Source organism: Grampus griseus (genome assembly GCF_964374135.1).
Source record: "Grampus griseus genome assembly, chromosome: 6".
Taxonomy (NCBI): domain Eukaryota; kingdom Metazoa; phylum Chordata; class Mammalia; order Artiodactyla; family Delphinidae; genus Grampus; species Grampus griseus.
Window position 1 is genome coordinate 70,787,700 of NC_139000.1, and position 22,728 is coordinate 70,810,427.

The 22,728-nt window shown below is 36.7% G+C and overlaps 1 protein-coding gene across 1 annotated transcript; it reads left to right on the forward strand.

Annotated features, from left to right (window-relative positions):
* Positions 1–4,806: 4,806 nt before the first annotated feature.
* LOC309824162 (RNA/RNP complex-1-interacting phosphatase-like) lies at positions 4,807–5,583 on the forward strand (the record flags this gene model as incomplete). Its single annotated transcript, XM_082656897.1, has 1 exon — positions 4,807–5,583. The coding sequence occupies one exon, from the start codon at positions 4,807–4,809 to the stop codon at positions 5,581–5,583; it is 777 nt and encodes a 258-aa protein (XP_082513023.1).
* Positions 5,584–22,728: the final 17,145 nt, after the last annotated feature.

Below are 22,728 nucleotides of genomic sequence, written 5' to 3' on the forward strand. Positions count from 1 at the left end.
AAAAAAAAAGATGAATGGATAAAGAAGATGTGGCACATATGTGCAATGGAGTATTACTCAACCATAAAAAGGAACAAAATGGTTATTTATAGTGAGGTGGATGGACCTAGAGTCTGTCATACAGAGTGAAGTAAGTCAGAAAGAGAAAAACAAATACCGTATGCTAATGCATATACATAGAATCTAAAAAAATGGTACTGATGAACCTAGTGGCAGGGCAGGAATAAAGATACAGAGAACAGACTTGAGGACACGGGGAGGGGGAAGGGTAAGCTGGGACAAAGAGAGTGGCATGGACATATATACACTACCAAATGTAAAATAGATAGCTAGTGGGAAGCAGCTGCATAGCATAGGGAGATCAGCTTGGTGCTTTGTGACAACCTAGAGGGGTAGCATAGGGAGAGTGGGAGGGAGGCTCAAGAGGACAGGATATGGGCATGTATGTATACATATAGCTGATTCACTTTGTTGTACAGCAGGAACTAACAAAACATTGTAAAGCAATTATACTCCAATAAAGATGTAAAAAAAAAAAAAAAGGTTATTTCTCCTAGTATAGCAATTCTGGGGTGAACCTCTGTGCAATTTACAAACAATATATTGCTTAATTCTTGTAAAGTTTTTTTCTTTTAAAACAGTATTGAGTTATATTTTACCACAAGTAAAATGTATCCATTTTAAGTGCAAATTTTGATCAATCTAACTAGAGGGTTATCAATTTTATAAATCTTTTCAAAGAACCAGCTTTAGGTGTCATTGATTTTTCTCTATTGTTTGTCCATATTCTATTACATTGATTTCAGCTCTGACCTTTATTATTTCCTTTCTTTTACTTATTAAGTTTCAATTTTGCTCTTCATCTTCTAGCTTCTTAGATAATTTATTTTAGATCTTCCTTTCTAAAACAAATATTTAAAGTTATATATACTCCTCTAAATACTGCTTTAGCTGTATCTCACAGATTTTGATATCTTGTATTTTTATTACTATTCAGTTGATAATATTTTATAATTTCCCTTATTATTTATTTGTTAACCATGATTTGTTATCAAGGTATTGTTTAATTTACCAAAACTGGGAATTGTCCAAGTATCGTTTTTCCTCAATACTTATTTTAGAATATACATACAGTAAAACTTGTTTTGGTGTACGGTTCTATGAGTTTTGCCAAATGCTTGGAGCCATGTAAATATCACCATCAAGCTACAGAACAATTTCATCACCCTCCCCAAATTCCCATGTGCTTACCCTTTGTACTCAATATCTCTCTCCACTCCTACCCTTTTTTCTGTTGATACAGCTTTGCAATTTGAGAATTCAAGATGAATTTTGGCTTTGGTTCTCTGCTAGTTACTGCCTTTTTACTTTCATCCAAGACTCAGTTACCAAGATGAGAATATACGTTGACTGCAATTTTGGTATCAGTTTAATACTCTAGTGTCCAGCCATATCTTGTTTTTTACCCCTGACTCTTTCCCCTGTTATCTCCAGTCTGCCAACCATTCGATTTTTTAAAAATTTTGGTTATTTTATGTTTCAGTTCCAAAATTTCCATTTGGTTCTTTTTTATACTTATTATTTCTATGATGAGACATTGTTTTCCCATTCATTTCAAGACTGATCATTCTTATTTATTGGAGCATGGATATAATAGCTGTTTTAAAGTTTAAAGTCTTTGAAAATTCCAATATCTTTGTTGTCTCGGGGTTGGTATGTGCTGATTGTCTTTTTCTTTGACATACATTGAAATTTCCTGATTCTTTGTATATATATTGAATAATTTTGGATTGTATTCTATACACTTTGAATTTTGTTATGTGAATCTGGATCTTGTTTAAATCCTCTGGAGAATATAGACTTTGCTTTTCTTCTTATTTTAACATGCATTTGACCCAGCTAAGTTCAGGTTGCAAGTCCTTACCTACCTTCTGTAAACTGTTAGTTCAATGTCAGTTTATTTTTCAAAATCTTTCAATGGTAATTGCATCTATCTGTTCGCTATCTTGTGGCTAGTCTTGGATCTGGGAAGTATTTTATCCCATAGTTATGTTCTTAAAACTTTGTTGTGCTCATTAGGGTCAGTTCCACCCAGGTATAACTCAAGGCTGAGCCCAAGAATTCATCTATAATTTTACAGAGTCACTTTCTTGAGGTTTTTCTCCACCTAATATCCCCTACATCTTTTGGCCACTAGGTACTCCTTTTCTTGGTCTTCTGGCTAGAAAGTCAGGACTTTAGTTTACCTACTTTGTCATACACTTCTTGAAGCTGTATCTGCATCTGAGGCCATGAGGAGATGTAAATGGGAATAAGCAATGGGATTTTTCAGATGCTCTTGAGATCACAATTCTACTGGTCTAAGAGAAGGATTTCTACTCTTTGTGGTGGTTTGTGCTTGTCCAGAAACCGCTGCCATTACTGTTAGCATTGCCATGAGATTTCCTGGTTGTTGGGCTATGAGAGAAAGGAAGAAACAAAAAATCCAGGGTTTTTTCCCCCTCTCCTTTTTCCACTCTTAGTATCCTTTTTTTTTTTCCTTTCTGTCTTTTGACAAGAAATATAGGGCTTCACTTGAGATTCTTTCTGTCTTTACCTGGTATGCATTTCCAGCTTTTGTGTTGCCTTTGAGTTCAGGCTGGGAGATATTTGAGAAAGAAAAAACTAACTTCTGGTTCAGTGACACTTTGAGTTCTGGTTTCCTTTACTAGTCCACTTGCTACAATTTACCTTTCAGAATCTTAACATAGATATTCCATGAACTGTCTCCTGAGTTTTAGTTGTATTCAAGGGCATTGTAAGGGTAGAAAGTACTTTATTATGACCAGAACTGGAACCTGAAGTCATTTAAAAAGACTTAGTGAAGAGAGGCAGTGATAAAGAGGAGAGGCAGTAAACTCATAGAAAAAAGATGAAAAGGAAGCTGGAAATGCTAAGAAAATAAAGAAGAAAGAAGTAAGCAATTACAGAAATAAAAACCATTATCAGAAGATATTACCTTTTCTATAAATAGGTTAAATTTAGCATCTTCAAGGAACTAAGGTTGAAAGGACTGATAAAGGGGTAAAAGAACATTGAAGAACTTGAAGGACACTATGTGGTAGCTATAGCTTGTACACTAGTTTGAATTTACATTATCAGTAGTAAGAGGGAGTACTATAAGGAAAAATGGAGGTTTTGTGTGGGCAAGTAGAGGCGAGAACTTGTGAAATCAGAATATGTTTTTATTAAAGTGATTCTGTCTTTACTGTCCAGTGAGGTCTATGAAAAGGTTGATTATAGAAAGGACATATCAAATGGAATTTTGAAGACAGACTTATTCTATTAATAATGTGTTGAGAAATAGTAAAAGTAGATTTAAAATTAGAAATGAATGCAGAAATTAGGCTGCTGACTAAATGATTTACAATACCAATGGATGTTTATTTATTAGTTGTAGCAGAAGGTACAGTAAGGCATAGTACATTACTTTAATTCAAATTAGCAAAAGTCTTAAAGATATTTGGTTCATTAAGTACCAGCAGAGTTGGGATTATTTCAAGATGGTGGAGTAGAAGGACATGCACTCACATCCTCTTGTAAGAGCACGAGAATCACAACTAACTGCTGAACTGTCACCAACAGGAAGACGCTGGAACTCACCAGAAAAGATACTGCACATCCAAAGACAAAGGAGAAGCCGCAATGAGATGGTAGGAGGGGTGCAATCACAATAAAATCAAATCCTGTAACCGCTGGGTGGGTGACTCACAAACTGGAGAACAGTTATACCACGGAAGTCCACCCTCTGGAGTGAAGGTTCTGAGACCCATGTCAGGCTTCCCAACCTGGGGGTCCGGCAACGGGAGGAGGAATTCCTAGAGAATCAGACTTTGAAGGCTAGCAGGATTTGATTGCAGGACTTCAACAGGACTGGAGGAAACAGAGACTGCACTCTTGAGAGGGCACACACAAAGTAATGTGCACATCAGGACCAAGGGGGAAGGAGCAGTGACCCCATAGGAGACTGAACCAGACCTACCTGTTAGTGTTGGAGGGTCTCCTGCAGAGGTGGGGGGTGGCTGTTGCTCACCATGGGGACAAGGACACTGAGCAGAAGTTCTGGGAAGTACTCCTTGGCGTGAGCCCTCTTGGAGTCTGCCATTAGCCACACCAAAGAGCCCATAGTCTCCAATGCTGGGTTGCCTCAGGCCAGACAACCAATAGGGAGGGAACTCAGGTCCATCCATCAGTTGACAAGTGGATTAAAGTTTTACTGAGCTCTGCCCACAAAAGCAACACCCAGCTCTACCCACCACCAGTCCCTTCCATCAGGAAGCTGGCACAAGCCTCTTAGATAGCCTCATCCACCAGAGGACAAACAGCAGAAGCAAGAAGAACTACAGTCCTGCAGCCTGTGGAACGAAAACCACATTCACAGAAAGATAACAAAATGAAAAGGCAGAGGACTATGTACCAGATGAAGGAACAAGATAAAACTCCAGAAAAACAACTAAATAAAGTGGAGATAGGCAACCTTCGAGAAAAAGAATTCAGAATAATGATAGTGAAGATGATCCAGGACCTTGGAAAAAGAATGGAGGCAAAGATTGAGAAGATGAAAGAAATGTTTAACAAAGACCTAGAAGAATTAAAGAACAAACACTTAGAAGAATTAAAGAACAAGCAAACAGAGATGAACAATACAATAACTGAAATGAAAACTACACTAGAAGGAACCAATAGCAGAATAACTGAGTCAGAAGAATGGATAAGTGACCTGGAAGACAGAATGGTGGAATTCACGGCTGTGGAACAGAATAAAGAATGAAAAGAGGCAGTAGAAGGAGGTCCGCGAGCTGCGTGGGCTTGTGCCTAGGCGCCTGTGGTTCGGGGCCTTGTTCTGGCACCAGGGGCGCTGGGTTGGTGACTTTGGCACTCTTGGCATTGGGTGGGCGGCATCTTGGGGGTCACATGAGCCAGTGGCATCATGCCCGCGAGCGCTGTGGTCAGGGTCACGGATTTTCTGGATGTTCGTCGGCTAAGAGGAAGGGTGGAAAGCACATCCTGGAAAGGTGGAAAGACTATCTCCCAGTTGGACAGCGGATGCCTGGGACTCGTTTCATTGCTTTCAAAGTTCCTTTAAAAAAGAGTTTTGAAAAGAATCTTGCTCCAGAAGAATGTTTTCCCCCTTGTATCTTTTTAAACAAAATCCAAGAACAGAATGAAGAACTTGGGCTGATTATTGACTTAACATATACTTGCCCCAATTATAAGCCAGAGGACTTACCAGAAACTATTCCTTATTTAAGAATTTGTACAATTGGGCATCAGATGCCAGGTGATGACACTATTTTTAAATTCCAATGTGCTGTTAATGGGTTTTTGAAAGAAAATAAACATAATGACAGACTTATTGGTGTCCACTGTACCCACGGTTTAAACAGGACTGGCTACCTCATCTGCAGGACAAGCCTTGATCTTGCATTCTTACCCTCATGGATGTTACTTTCTGTCAACTTCCAGCAGCAGGAGTCTTCTTTTCAGTGCTTGATGCTTCACAAAATAGACTCTGCCCATTGGAAGCAAATACCAGACAGCTAGGAGACAGAGTTGGTTGCAAACCTTTCCTCTTCCAGCCTTTGGTTGCAATTCTTTTGCCCATACTTTGTTACCTCTAGTTCCTTGGGCCACACAGGTATCCTGCCATCCAGCTCTTTTATATGTGAGAGACATTCTGAATACTGTCCCTTTTTCTTTGCACAGAAGTATATACAGTGTGGCAGTTACTGTAATCTCCTCGCCCTTGCAAGCAGCCACTCTAGAATCTTGGACCTCTAGGATTCTCTGTCTTGCATGCTTGTGTGCAAGACCAAGCAAAATGAAGAAGAGAATAATTAGAGAAAGAAGAGGACATTCATGGAGAATTGGGAGCAGATAAGGTGAAAGGGCACAGGAGAAAAGAGATTCATGTAGATTTTTTGGTTACTGTGGGAAACAAGTTGACACACTTTGGCCTCATTTTGTATTACCAGAACAGATAGTTATAGATATATTTAAGTAGCTAGATAGTGCAGCAACTGCCATGAATTCTGTACACTAAAGAGAACAGTCTTACATATATTTTTCATTTTGTTTTATGTCATATTACCTTATTAATAGCATTCACTGGTATGTTTGTAGAATACAGATTTTTGCTCTGGTTTTATCTACATGGTTATTTCCTTGTCATATTTTTAAGGACTCCAACATTGTAAGACATATTGCATGTTTTTCTGTTGATGATTGTTTATCTTGAAGCATCATGAACTAACTTGACCTGTTGGATTTTGTGGAGAAACTTTAAAAAGGGTCTGTGAAAAAGGCATTGTGGTGAGTAGCATTATGCACCCAAGAGTAAGGAGCAGATATCTGCCATCAGCCCAACTTGGCCTGGATTGCCTCTGTTTTAGTTCCCCTGGTTAGTGCTTTGCTCCCTAACCACTCTTGTGACTGTGATAATGTGAGTAAGGGCTGAGTTGCTAATGATTTATATGTGAGGTAAGCTGGTTTGAGGGAGGAAATCTATGGATCTAGTCATTTTCCTTGGTGGTAAGCTTTCGGGGGTGCAAAGATTGATCTTTCTGAGGACTTTTCTAGTACCAGGAAGATATTCCATAGATGGGACCTCCAAAGACACACATTTAATTTTTAGGCCTGTTTTTCCTATTATGAGATACGAGTTTTTTCACTGATGGGGATGATGCTTATCTGAGAAGAGATTGTGAAAGGTGTTGTAGTATAGAGATGTGGCTTAAGCTTTTAAGTTTTCTTCAAGGTTTTTCCCCTAAGCTTCATATTTCAGATGGCCTACTTACATGATACTAGTATGTGATGTGAGGCTAACAACTTACCAAATACCTGCAAGCCAGATCAGTGTCTCTTTTCTCTATATTTCCATGGAAATCAAGGGACCCATAGCTGCTGCAGGTTAGGGTGGGTGGTGTGAGATTGGGGGAAGTGTGGTAAGACAAATTTTGGTATCAGTAAAATGTTTATATATTAAAATATTCAGTTCCAACATTCAATTCTATTTAGGCAAACCCTTAGTTAGGGTTTTCCTGCTTCCGAGCCTATGCAACTTATTTTCTCTCCCTAGTTCCAGCCATTTAACTTTAGGTTGCAGGCTCAGCATCATCTTAACCTATGAAAGAATCTTACATGTAGGAGGAAGAAACTAAAGAGCTCTATTTCAACACTTAGGAACATCAAGCCCTATCCTGACCTAAACCTTTATTCTTTTTTTTTGTGGTACGTGGGCCTCTCACTGTTGTGGCCTCTCCCGTAGCGGAGCACAGGCTCTGGATGCGCAGGCTCAGCGGCCATGGCTCACGGGCCGAGCCGCTCCATGGCATGTGGGATCTTCCCGGACCGGGGCATGAACCCGTGTCCCCTGCATCGGCAGGAGGACTCTCAACCACTGCACCACCAGGGAAGCCCCTAAACCTTTATTCTTATTGTTAGGGTATTGTCTTGTCCCATATATCCACTTCCTGCATTTTGAACCCAACAGGTCAACTGAGACATGTCTTGGTGTAACATACCCAGTTCATCTACCCCTGAGGCTGTCCTTAATTCTTCCCATTGTCACATTTTGATTTAATTAAATACTGGAATCCCTCAAACCCTTGCATGGTACCTGAGGCCCTATCAGATACTGGTAGATTTTGTTAGTGTCAAATACTTAGCTGTATGATTCTCCAAATATCCCTTGTTCCTATATTTTCCATCCCAGCATACTACATACCCATTAAGGCATTGTTTTATCTCATGTTGGACCCACTCCCATCCAGAGGCCTACTCTTTGCTAGTGCCCATACTTTCTGGAAACCCTGTTATGGCCAGGTCTGGCATTTTTTCTGTTTCCACCCAAAGCCTGTATCTTTTAGCAAGCTGGAATTATAAGACCAACATAGATTTTCTAGTTTCTGATAGATTTATGTCACAATTTGTACATTGTCATGTCTATAGATATTTGTATCATTTGTACTTTTTGGCCATTATCTGCCTATTGGATATTTTTCATAATTGCAAAAGAATATTTTATGATTTAGCACCAAATTGAATGTGCCTAATTGTAAGTTTGTAAACTATGTTGTGCTAACTTGTATCTTTTCTTTATCCAAATAGTAATTTACTACTATTGTCACTTTTTTTTTTTTTTTTGCGATATGCGGGCCTCTCACTGTTGTGGCCTCTCCCATTGTGGAGCACAGGCTCCAGATGCGCAGGCAAAGTGGCCATGGCTCACGGGCCTAGCCGCTCCGTGGCATGTGGGATCTTCCCGGACCGGGGCACGAACCGTGTCCCCTGCATCGGCAGGCGGACTCTCAACCACTGCACCACCAGGGAAGCCCTGTCCCATTTTTAATTATGTGGAAGTTTTCAGAATTGTAAATAAATGCTTGTGGATTGAAAAAAAAAAAGAATGAAAAGAAATGAAGACAGCCTAAGAGACCTCAGGGACAACATTAGACATACCAACATTAACATTATAGGGGTCCCAGAAGGAGAAGAGAGAAAGGACCAAGAAAATATTTGAAGAGATTATGGTCAAAAACTTCCCTAACATGGGAAAGGAAGTAGCCACCCAAGTCCAGGAAGCGTAGAGAGTTCCAGGCAGTATAAACCCAAGGAGAAACATGCTGAAACACATAGTAATCAAATTGACAAAAATTAAAGACAAAGAAAAATTATTAAAAGTGACAAGGGAAAAACAACAGATAACATACAAGGGAACTCCCATAAGGTTAACAGTGGATTTCTCAGCAGAAACTCTACAAGCCAGAAGGGAGTGGCATGATATATTTAAAGTGATGAAAGGGAAGAACCTACAACCAAGGTTACTCTACCCAGCAAGGATCTCATTCAGATTTGACAGAGAAATCAAAAGCTTTACAGACAAGCAAAAGCTAAGAGAATTCAGCACCACCAAACCAGCTCTACAACAAATGCTAAAGGAACTTCTCTGAGTGGGAAACACAAGACAAGGAAAGGACCTACAAAAACAAACCAAAAACAATTAGCAAAATGGTAATAGGAACATACATATCAATAATTACCTTAAATGTGAATGGATTAAATGCTCCAACCAAAAGATAACAGGGTCACTGAATGGATACAAAAAAACAGCCATGTATATGCTGTCTATAAACTGACTTCAGACCTAGGGACACATACAGACTGAAAGTGAGAGGATGGAAAAAGATATTTCATGCAAATGAAAATCAAAAGAAAGCTGGAGTAGCAATACTCATATCAGATAAAATAGACTTTAAACTAAACAATGTTACAAGAGACAAGGAAGGACACTACATAATGATCAAGGGATCAAACCAAGAAGAAGATATAACAATTGTAAATATCGATGCACCCAACATAGGAGCACCTCAATACATAAGGTAAATGCTAACAGCTATAAAAGAGGAAATCAACAGTAACATAATAATAGTTGGGGAATTTAACACCTCACTTACACCAAGTGACAGATCATCCAGACAGAAAAGTAATAAGGAAACACAAGCTTTAAATGACACAGTAGAACAGATAGATTCAATTCATATTTATAGGACATGCCACCCAAAAAGATCAGATTACATTTTCTTGTTAAGGGCACACATCTTGGGTCACAAATCAAGCCTTGGTAAATTTAAGAAAATTGAAATCATATCCAGCATCTTTTTCTGACCACAACACTATGAGATTAGAAATAAACTATAGGGAAAAAAATGTAAAAATCACAAACATATCGCTGCTAAATGATACGTTACTAAATAAACAAGAGATCACTGAGGAAATCAAAGAGGAAATCAGAAAATACCTAGAGACAAATGACAATGAAAACACGACGATCCAAAACCTATGGGATGCAGCAAAAGCAGTTCTAAGAGGGAAGTTTATAGCAAGAAACAAGAAACCTCAAGAAACAAGAAAAATCTCAAATAAACAATCTAACCTTACACCTAAAGGAACTAGAGAAAGAAGAACAAACAAAACCCAATGTTAGTAAAAGGAAAGAAGTCATAAAGATCAGAGCATAAATAAGTGAAATAGAAACAAAGAAAATAGTAGCAAAGATCAATAAAACTAAAGGCTGATTCTTTGAGAAGGTAAAATTGATTCCAGACTCATCAAGAAAAAGAGGGAGAGAACTCAAATCAGTGAAATTAGAAATGAAGAAGGAGAAGTTACAGTGGACACCGCAGAAATACAAAACATCATAGGAGACTACTAAAAGCAACTCTTTGTCAATAAAATGGACAACCTGGAAGAAATGGACACATTTTTAGACAGGTATAACCTTCCAAGACTGAATCAGGAAGAAATAGAAAATATGAACAGACCAATCACAAGTAATGAAATTGAAACTGTGATTAAAAATCTTTCAACAAACAAAAGTCCAGGACCAGATGGCTTCACAGGTGAATTCTATCAAACATTTAGAGAAGACCTAACACCCATCCTTCTCAAACTCTTCCAAAAACTTGCAGAGGAAGGAACACTCCCAAACTCATTCTATGAGGCCACCATCACCCTGATATGAAAACCAGACAAAGATACTAGAAAAAAAATTACAGACCAATATCACTGATGAATATAGATGCAAAAATCCTAAACAAAATATTAGCAAACAGAATTCAACAACACATTAAAAGGATCATACACCATGATCAAGTGGAGTTTATCCCAGTAATGCAAGGCTTCTTCAATATATGCAAATCAATCAATGTGATACACCATATTAACAAAGAATAAAAACCATATGATCATCTCAATAGATACAGAAAAAGCTTTTGACAAAATTCAACACCCATTTATGATAAAAACTCTCCAGAAAGTGGGCATAGAGGGAAACAACTTCAACATAATAAAGGCTGTATATGACAGACCCACAGCAAACATCATTCTCAAAGGTGAGAAACTGAAAGCATTTTCTCTAAGACAGGAACAAGACAAGGATGTCCACTTTGCCACTATTATTCAACATGGTTTTGGAAGTCCTAGCCTTGGCAATCAGAGAAGAAAAAGAAATAAAAGGAATTCAAATTGGAAAAGAAGAAGTAGAACTGTCACTGTTTGCAGATGATATGATACTAGGCATAGATAACCCTAAAGATACCACCAGAAAACTACTAGAGCTAATCAATGAATATGGTAAAGGAGCAGGATAAAAAATTAATGTACAGAAATCTCTTGCATACTGATACACTAACAACAAAAGATCAGAAAGAGAAATTAAGGAAACAATCTCATTCACCATTCCAACAAAAAGAATAAAATACCTAGGAATAAACCTACCTAAGGAGGTAAAAACCTATACTCAGAAAACTATAAGACATTGATGAAAGAAATCAAAGATGACACAGAGATGGAGAGATATACCATGCTCCTGGATTGGAAGAATCAGTATTGTGAAAATGACTGTAGTGCCCAAAGCAATCTACAGATTCAGTGCAATCCCTATCAAATTACTAATGGCATTTTTTACAGAACTAGAACAAAAAATCTTAAAATATGTATGGAGACACAGAAGACCCTGAGTAGCCAAAGCAATCTTGAGGGGAAAAAAACAGAGCTGGAGGAATCAGACTCCCTGACTTCAGACTATACTACAAAGCTACAGTAATCAAGACAATATGGTATTGGCACAAAAACAGAAATATAGATCAGTGGAACAAGATAGAAAGCCCAGAGATAAACCCATGCACTATGGTCAACTAATCTATGACAAAGGAGGCAAGGATATACAATGGAGAAAAGACAGCCTCTTCAATAAGTGGTGCTGGGAAAACTGGACAGCTACATGTAAAAGAATGAAATTAGAACACTCCCTAACACCATACACAAAAATAAACTCAAAATGGATTAAAGACCTAAATATAAAAATGGACACTATAAAACTCTTAGAGGAAAACATAAGAAGAACACTCTTTGACATAAATCACAGCAAGATCTTTTTTGACCCACCTCCTAGAGAAATGGAAATAAAAACAAAAAAATAAACAAGTGGAACCTAATGAAACTTAAAAGCTTTTGCACAGCAAACTATAAACAAGATGAAAAGACAACCCTCAGAATGGGAGAAAAGATTTGCAAACGAATCAATGGAGAAAGGATTAATCTGCAAAATATATAAATAACTCATGCCGCTCAATATTAAAAAAGCAAAGAACCCCATCAAAAAATGGACAGAAGACCTAAATAGACATTTCTCCAAAGAAGACATACAGATGGCCAAGAGGCACATGAAAAGCTGCTCAACATCACTAATTTTTAGAGAAATGCAAATCAAAACTACAATGAGGTATCACCTCACACGAGTTAGAATGGGCATTATCAGAAAAGCTACAAACAACAAGTGCTGGAAATGTTGTGGAGAAAAGGGAACCCTCTTGCGCTGTTGGTGGGAATGTAAATTGATACAGCCACTGTGGAAAACAGCATGGAGGTTCCTTAAAAAACTAAAAATAGAACTACCATACGACCCAGAAATCCCACTACTGAGCATATACCCTGAGAAAACTATAATTCAAAAGGACACATGCACCCCAGTGTTCATTGCAGCACTATTTACAATAGCCAGATCATGGAAGCAACCTAAATGCCCATGGACAGACAAATGGATAAAGAAGATGTGGTACATATATACAAGGCAATATTACTTAGCCATTAAAAAGCAATGAAATGGGGTCATTTGTAGAGACCTGGATGGACCTAGAGGCTGTCATACAGAGTGAAGTAAGTCAGGAAGAGAAAAATACCATATATTAATGCATATATGTGGAATCTAGAAAAATGGTACAGATGAACCAGTCTGCAAGGAAGAAATAGAGACACAGATGTAGAGAACAAACGTATGGACACCAAAGGGGGGAAAGCGGGGTTGGGTGGTGGTGGTGGTGGGATGAATTGGGAGATTGGGATTGACACATATACACCAATATGTATAAAATAGGTAACTAATAAGAACCTTCTGTATAAAAGTAAATAAATAAAATTAAATTTAAAAAAAGAGTCCCAATAGAGTTGATACATATTTTTAAAAAGGAATAATGTGCAAAAAGAAATCTATAGCTTCATTAGTCTTGGCCATTATTTCTTATTCTTGGGCACAAGAGAGTATTTATAATCATGCTGGAGGGCTGAGACTAAGTACAATAAAGGGTTTTTTTTCTTTACAATATTACCAGAATTAGAATGCAATCTAACAATTGTTAATTGCAAACAAAATGAATTCTGTTTTGAGTAATCATGGTGTTTCTGTTCTTGGTACTTTATAGTTGTTTTTAGGATCTTATTCCTATTTTTTCTTTTAGACTTTTAAATCTGGATTTTCTTTTTCTGTGCATCTTGTTTAATTTTTATTCATCTCTACTGTACTGATTTAACTAAATCCACACAGATTTAAATAGTCTTCTTTCTTTTTCCAGATGGTTTTTTTTTTCTCAGACCTGTTTCTTGCTTTTTCAATCTTCTTATTGGAACCACTCTTAATGTATTTTATCTTATGCTTCCCACCCCCACCCCATTTTTTTGTTCCTGGCAAACTATCTCTTGTTTTTAGAAATAAAATAGCTTGTAGGGTCATATTAACTACCACATATTGACTTTTGGACGAATGACATAATGACACTTTAAGATTTCAATGTAAAATCATCTAGCAGTTGGGATGGAATTAATCTTTAGAGAGTTCTCTATGTGTTTGTTTCAGTGATTTATGGAATCTGATCATGTTTGACTTAAATATATGCATTTTAGTCATATATTAGTGAAAAGTAAGATATAAACTTGAATTACCATGAGATAGAAAGTTAGAATGGATTACTAATAAGACAGAAAGGAGATAAATTTATCTGTATGTCTAAACTCTTGGCTCCCATCAGAATCAATGATCATTTACCAGAATTAATTTCTTTTTAATTGTTTCATCTAACATATTAGTTTGGTATTGGCTTGGGTCTTCCACACACAGATTGGAAATGTCCAACCATCACAGTTCCAATAAACTTCAATTTTAGTGTTGTTTATTGAGCAATAAAATCCTAATATGATCTAGGATGAGTCACAAATCAATAGGAGACAGATGGGTGTATTTCATTGTGGCTCTGACTTGGATTTTATTTAATGCAAAAATAATACTGAAGACACACACATACATACATACAGACACACACACACACACACACACACACACACACACACAGCACTTCTCTGTCCCAGGTTAATGACTTAATTTAGGGATCTAAAGGAAATATTCAGATTTGAAACATTACCTTATATAATTAGTTTAGTACTGATAAATTGATTTGCCCAACCGAAAAAAAGTATGTAGGAATTTAGGAACCCTTTCTAAGACTTAGGTTACCTTGGTTCTAATTCCTACTCTGTTATGAATTACTCCATTTTGTAACTTTTGTCGAGTAAGTTATATCATCTCCCTTGGTTTTTCTTTTTACATGTTTAAAATGAGTTTGTGTTATATAATTTCTGTGGTTAAATACCCATCTCTAATATTCTATAATTCTGTAAAACATGTTATCAAATGTTTGAGGGAATTTTTTTAAAACATTTTTTTTGAGAAGGGCATATATTTCAGTTTTCATTTCATATCCCAGTTTAATATTCTTATTGATTAAGTAATTCTGCACCCAGGAAAATATACCTACTAGCCGATAGCTCGGGTGCAGCAATTCTGGGGATTAGCCCAATGAAGTTATGGCAACATTTAATATTATTTTATAAAATGAACAGGAGATGCAATTTTTCCCATACCATTGAAGGCAGGACTTCTATCTAGACTATTTGACTTGGTTTAATTCTGTGATAGCCAGAACAATGGCCCCATAAAGATGTCCACATTCTAATCCCCAGAACCTGTGAGTATGTTAACCTCTGTTTCAAAAGCCATTGTGCAGCTGTAACTAAGGTTTCGGACCTTGAGATGGGAAAATTATCTTGCATTATCTGGGTGGGCCCAATCTGATCACATGAAACCTTGAAAGCAGAGAATTCCTAACTGGTCAGAGGGAGATGTGACTACAGAAGAATGGTCTGAGAGATATCAATACAATATGGAAAGGATTTAATCCACTGCAGGCTTGCTTTGAAGAGAGGAGGAGGGCCATGAACCAAGGAATGTGTTTCACATCGAATTTGGAAAAAGCAGGAAAATGGATTATCTGCGAGAGGCTCCAGAAATAAATATAGCCCTACTGACACTGATTTTAGTCCAGTGAAATCTGTATAGGTCTTCTGACCTATAGAACTGTAAGATAACATATTTATATTGCTTAAACTGATAAATATGTGGTGATTTGATGTAACAGCAAGTGAATACTAATACACACACCATGTGTATATAGGCTGCTAAAGTTATTTGTATCAAATAAAGAGAAGGAGGTATGGTGGATTGGGAACAGTTTTTGCCTCCTCAAATTTAGTAAACATGGGACCCAGAAAACTGATGCATTTTGAAAGCTGAACTCGGAAACAGTAATACAACAAATCATAATTTAATTTCACAGAGGACAATTTCTCCTGACCTCCACGATAAAATGATCACACATAATGCACCATGAAGGATGATCCTCCCAGTTCTCCTTTCCTACTTTTCATAGGTGTTCATCTGCTTACATTTCATGCACAGAGTTCCTTTACCAGAACCCTCTGCATCTAATCATAAATACATTTTTGCAGTTAGAATATGGCCAATAGACCCTTCTTTTCAGTAGTCCTGAAGAAATATTGAACCTCTGGACCAGAGGCAGAATGAGTAATCCTGGCCAGTTGTCCTAATGTTTTCTAATGTAAATTCTGCAGATCAGTTAGCTCAAATGAAGGCATTCTCTAACATCAGGGTCATCAATCACTTTGTTTTTTGTAACTCATAGTTTGCAGAACATGACTAGATTTTAAGGAAGGATATTGATGTTACAAAGCAAATTGAATGGGAGACAGTTCACACTCATCAAAATGATTTGTTATCAGAAGTTTTAGTTGGTTAGTAAAGCTATTCAACAAGTTTTAGAGCAAACATAATATTTGGGAGTGAGGTAATCAAACTAATTTATTATGAAAATGGGGACATTTGGAGGGGTAAAGTTGGCATTACTAATAATCTTTTTGCTAGTGTGGAAGGCAAATCAGGATATACAGTGATATTAGTAATGTGAAATTCCAACTTTATTAGCAAGTTTTATATAAAACAATAATTCACTAATAAAAATGGGAAATATGTCAAACTTCAATAGTCTAAATCTTCTTTAACAAAAACCCCCAAATACTTGGCACATACCACCAATCTTATTTCAACAAATTACTATTGAGGATGAGGATTGAGGCTTAAGTCAGGAGGCTTGAGTTTCACCAACCTGCTTTGTGTCTTTTGCCTGCAAATGTCCATTAAATTTTCCTTTACATGAAAAAATAGATATTTGCTGATATTTAAATTCTCTGAGTATTGATATAAGTTTATGTAGAATCAGTATTGGGAGATCTTTTGTACTTCTTATAATAATCACTTATACTGTGGTTTTCTATGAGGGTAGTTCCTTTCCCTTGAAAATTTGTTGGGACAACATTCATTGTTCTAATTATTAGAGGTGGCATTGCTGGCATTTAGTGGGTGGCTCTTGGGATGCCAGATACCTTTAGTGCTCAAGAAACCTAGATGATAAATTGTATTTCTTCCCTCACAACTTCAGAATGTTCCACATGATAGTAATGTACACGGAACACCTGTTTATAATTTTTGATCTGAGAAACAAACTCATTTTATATATAAATGCAAAATAATTTTGCATAGTTTAAAGATAAGTGATTTTCAGGAATTCTACTATTGTGAAAATTTGGGAAAGTTGTATTTTATTTTGTTCTTTGCCTGGAGTTAGTAATCATTTTAAAAAAGTATGTCATTCTTCGCAGTACTGCTCATGATATTACAATATACCTGAGTCACTGTGCATCTGTAGCTTCCCAGTGATTCTACTAATATAGTATAGTTATGCCCAAACATTTATATTGAAATACATAATATTTTAAAATATATTAATTTATATCATAATTACATTGCTTTTTTAAAAGTTATGTGTGTAGATAGACTGTATTATCCATGAATTTCATTTTAGGAGAGTAAAAATTTCTTATATAAAGGGGCATTGAGTCTGACAGGGTTGAGAACTACAGCATTAAGGAATAGCATTTTAGTGGTGAGAGAAAATTTAGAATTCAGCCTACATAGTGGATGAAGCAGTGGATTAAGGTTTGAAGACCTGAGTCTTAATTACAGTTCTGACTTTAGTCTGATTACTTTTGCAAATTATAGTTTGCTCATGTGTAAATTTTAAAAGTTGGAATGACTTGAAGTGGAGGGAATCGACTTTTCTGTATTGCTCTTAATCCAAGATAAATAGCTAGAAAATACATGAAAATAGAACATTAATTAGCATATATAAGAATCCTCAAATAATTAGAGCTGTACAAAAATAAAATTGGCATACATTTAAGATATTTCAAGCTATATGTCTGGTTATTCATTTGCTCTGGGTAGTATGTTGGGAGGAGGACGGATTCAATAAAGGCTACTCAACCAGAGAAGCATGTCAAAATCATCATTGGGGCTTTTATAAATCAAGTACCATGGACTTGGTGGCATATAGATACTTCTAGAGTTTTGTGTATGATTTTGGTACCCACTCCAGATTGAAAACAAATGAGTTAGATTATCTCCAATATTTTCTTCAGCTATAAAATTATTTCCTACCAGCTATAAAAGTTTAGAGTTATCTCTAAACTTATAAATCTTGTTGTAAAGGTAGACTAGAAATAAATAACTCACCGAATAGTATTTAATACATATATCTCATGCAATTGCCAGACCTAGTTTTTATTCCCCAGGAATTCTCTAATCATCTCAGAAGATGTCTTGATATTTAAATTTTCTTTAAAAATTATGTGATATAATGCTTTAAGAAAAAGGCCTATATATGAAATCTTAGAAGATTTAGGATGTTTTTCTAGTCTGAGTTAAAAGTCAGAATTCACTGATATGACCAAGAATCCAAAAAAGATACTGAAGCTTATGGAGTTCCATTATTAGGCCTTGCTCTTTAATTTTACCATTTAGTCTATGAACTGGTCTTTCTGGTCTTTCTGATATTTGTAGCCCTGATCAGCTCAGCTCACAATGAAACCACTCTGTAATTCCATGACGCCAAGTCTCTTGGGCCATTGCTTACTCTTTTTTTAAGTATATCCTGGTCTTATTTTAGATTTTTTGAAAAGTAAACTGAAGCTACCCAAGGATTACTAGTTTGGGGATTGTAACAAGGTCACGTTAGCAATATTATTTGAATCTTATTGGCTACTGTTCGTGTGATAATAGGAATCTAGTCCCCGTTTCAGAGTTCCATGTTCTCTCAAGTAATTTGGGGGATCCCTAGGGCATGAAACACATTCTGCAAAGTGAATCTGAGCCACTGCTCACTCCTGAAGTGCTTCACTCTCTTTTTTTTTTCCTTCATTCTCTATCTTTAAGCCTTTTACTCGCCTTGGCTCATTGTGCCTGATACCTTCTTCACATAGGATATTGATTTGTGATTGGAAGGAGGAGGCATTCTTCAGTCTCCTCTGGCAATTTAGCTTCTTTGGATGCACATCCTTTCTGTTAGACATCACTGTGATATCAAAGTCCAGATGAGGATATGACTGCATGATTCTATCCAGGAGGCTCTTCAGCCTTCCTGTAAATCAAAGTGTATATGGGTTGAGCAGTACCCCTTAACAACATTCAGCAGATAGATCCACACCTCAGATCTGCCTTGAGCGAGGATCACTCTACTCTAGCCCAGGCATATGACTTATCATTGTCAAATGGGGAAAAAAATGAGTGAAGGGTTAGAACAACTGAATTTTAGACCAGACTTTTAGACAGAGACTAACTGTGTAACTTTAAATAAATCTTGTAATTTATGTGACCTTAGTTTCTTCATCAACAAGATATCAAAGGTCTGGGGTATATTATCTGTCAGTGCCTTCCATATCTCAGGGTCATCATTTTAGGTATAGGCTCATTGACAGCAGGAAATTTACACTTCTCTCATTGTACTCATTCCAAGCTATTACAGTATTTTGTATACCTTAGGACCTTGCATGATAGAGAGATCAAAGTTCTGAACGTTTAGCTAGAGACTTCAGTTGAGTTCCAGCCCTGTTCCCGTAGAGTCCTGTAACTACACATTATTCACTTAATTTGTTTACTTGTAACATAATGCCCTTCAAGGAGCTTTACAGCTGTGAGGGGAAAAGGTTAAGGTATTGACTATATTATTTATATGCCAATATGAGAAGGTATGTCTTGGATTTTTTTTCTTTGTTTAGCCTCTTACCTTGTCAAAGGATATCTCTCGAGGAGATTTGCTCAGGTATCGGTCTCCACTGTTTACCATCAGTGAGACATCTTCTTCCACTGAGTGGGAGAAGAGCAATTTGAAATTCTGTGTGTGAATTGTGTTTACTTAGCAAAGCTTTACCTTTTTTTCTTTTTTCCTCATTGTTTTCCCCTTGTCTCTCTATGATGCACTCAGGGGGCTTGCATTAAGCTTATGATGTCTGGCATGATTGATTGTGTTTCCAGTGGCTGGACACTTTGCTGGGAGCAGTGGTTATGTCTTGGAAAATCACCCTAATTGAATCTGAAGACACTGATGTGCATTTTCAAGTAAGAGCCTGGCTCTTGGGCGTTTCATCTAGGTCAGGCCTTATAAATTAAGTGATGATTTTTTTTTCCTTAAGTCAGTAAATAAAATTCATCAGTGGCCTCACATTGCCTTCACACTTCTGCAGATCAGCCAACCTATGAGTCAAGTAGCATTTTTATTTGCTTTAAAGCTAATGTTTTGTGGTAGTTGGCAATCCATTTATTAAAGGTAGAAGATGGGAATGCAGGGAAATTCTGTTCTCAGGATTTGAGAACAATTTCTGAGATCACTGAAAAACTAGAGAAAAATGATCTTTAAATGTATGTCTCAGAAATAGTTGGAGAACATATGTTTACTATAATTTCTTTTGTACAGAGAGTAATGTAGAATTTTCCAGAAGTCTCAGAGCAAAAGCAGTTTTAAAATGGGAAAAATGATGTTGTCTTTTTATTTTATTTATTTATTCATCCACTTATTCAAAAATATTTATCAAATACCTACTGTGTCAGGCATAGGCACTACATCACTACATGGTATAGTAGGAAGCTCCTGGCACTGGAAGAAGGCCAACCTGTGTCTGAATTCTGTTTTGCCACTTATTAGGTAAGTGATAACACATAAGGAAAATGACCTTTAAAACCTTAGGGTTCTGTTTTGTTTTGTTTTTTGGCAATTGGGGTTGGAAAAAACAAAGCAGATACTGAGAATCAGCCCACAAGAACGGTAACATTATTGGGATGATTTTAAGTACTATGAAATTTTAATATATGGTACCTGGATTATAATAGATGCTGTATATGTTAGTCTGTTTTCACTAGTGAGAGATGAAACTGAAAAGCGTAGATTGTTCTCAGACCACAGAGGATTTGAATGCTATGGGACTGTGTTTATATTATTAATTGATGTATACTAGTCCAGGGCCTTACTAAGCACTTGTGGGTACTTAATAATTTGTAATGAATGACAATGAATGAATAGACAGTAGAAAGTCATTGAAGATATGAGAAATCTGTTGAAGATGCTGTAGACACCTTTTGCATTGGATGGGATGTTACTCTCGGTGATCTTTATGGGAAAAGTATTTGTAAAACCAGAAGATAGGGACAGACACCACAAAAGTGTTAAGTATGGTTTATTGAGGAAGCCATAAGCAAAGAGTCATCAGGACTCCTAAGCTCTCATCCCATAAAGAGGTATGCTTGGCTGGAGTGTAGCTAGATACCCAGTGGAAGGTGCTGCAGGAGAGGGACCCTATACCTACCCTGATTTCCACTTCTTTAGAGAAGCTGGGAGAGGGAGCAGAGAGCATCTGAGCCACACTGTAATAAAAAGAACTTTTTGGTCAATGAAAGTTGAGCTTTGAACTTTGGCAACTCACACAATTGTCTAGGTTAGTTTGCCTACTAACACCAGTATTATGAGAACCCTGCAGAGCAAGAGTGCCCCTAGGCTACCTAAGAGAGAGAGGAAGCCACAGGGATTGTCTAGCAAATAGAAGGATTGTCTCTTCTTGGTGTTGATGCCATCATTTGTGCTTTGAAACTGTTGCAATGACCCAGAACTCTGTATTAAGAAGGAACCTTAGATTTGTTTCTCCCTAGTCATTTTGTTAACGATTGTGTGAAAAACATTAACTACTGTGAAGAGCTGCCATTTATGGGGAATTTTTTTTTTTATGTAATCTGAGTTTAGATTTAGTTTAGGAAGGAGTTTCTTAGGAAGTGACAAAGTGAGGATGGACAAAGCAAAGTGAATGTTGAGAAGAAATCTGAAGGTAGGATGATAGTATTAGAGATTCAGATTTTTAAAAAATTGATGTGTGTATTAAGATAGAAATAAAGAACAGACAGATGTTGGCTGCCTTGAGGATGGATTTGCCTAGAGCTAGGATACCTACAAATGTTAGGAATATACAGTAGCAACTAGGAGGAGAGAGCGTTGGGATTATACATAAGCTTTCTGATTTTACCTCTTATGGTTAGCCTTCTTGATTAGGCTATTCTCTCATTAGCTGCTGCACTGAATTGGGGGAAGAAGACCTAAAACATGGATTGGAACTTCTGCATGTTGGATTTGTCCTTAACTTGGGAGCTTCACTCCCAGTGGAAGCCCAGGGAAATGAGTGATATTTCTACATTTCCACATAATAGATTCAGGATAATCTTGGACATAATTTGTTCTCTTGGCTAACTAAAGCTAAGCAAAACCAAAATTTCTCTTTTCTCTTAGTTATAAGCACTTGTATGGAAAGTTAATTTGTGTGGGTTTAATTTATTTACATATGTTTACGTTTGACTCATTAAAATGTTCCAAGAGTTGTTTTGCAACTGTTGAGCATTTTAAGTTCTTTTGAAAAATGAAAATATTCTTTTTGCCAATTGAAAATAAATTTAGAAACCCCAAAGTTTGGGTTGTGGTATGACTAACTTCTAAATATGAGAAAAGTATTTTGTGCTGTCCACCACTACATACCAACAAATAAAAACAGAGCTCCAAAGTAAGCAATCAATCCCTTCTCTCACATGTGCACCTTCCTATCTGTACCCACACGAAACCTTTATGAAATCCATAGATTCAAGGTAAAAATGCCACACCCACACAAAAATTGGTAAGAAAAATGCAAGATGGACATAAATTTCATTTCCATATTTGTGAACATTCAGTCACTTGTCAAACATTTATTAAATACCTACTTTGTGCAAGACATGGTATTAAAGCACCCCAAATTTGTTATGAACGATGGTCCTTGTTCTCAAAAAACTTATTATCAACCCAAACTTCAAAGAGTTACTTATTATGATGATACAAATTCATCACCCCTAAACCTTCCTGTATTATGTTTTATCCTATCATGAGCTAATAGAATTTGTCATTTGCTGACCCCTATGCTATGCTATTTGCCTAGTATGTTATATGCATCGCCTCATTAAAAGTCATATGGCCACATTTGTGGTACATGCTTTTATACCCATTTAATAGATAGAAGAAAGAGACTGAGAAATTGATGAACTTT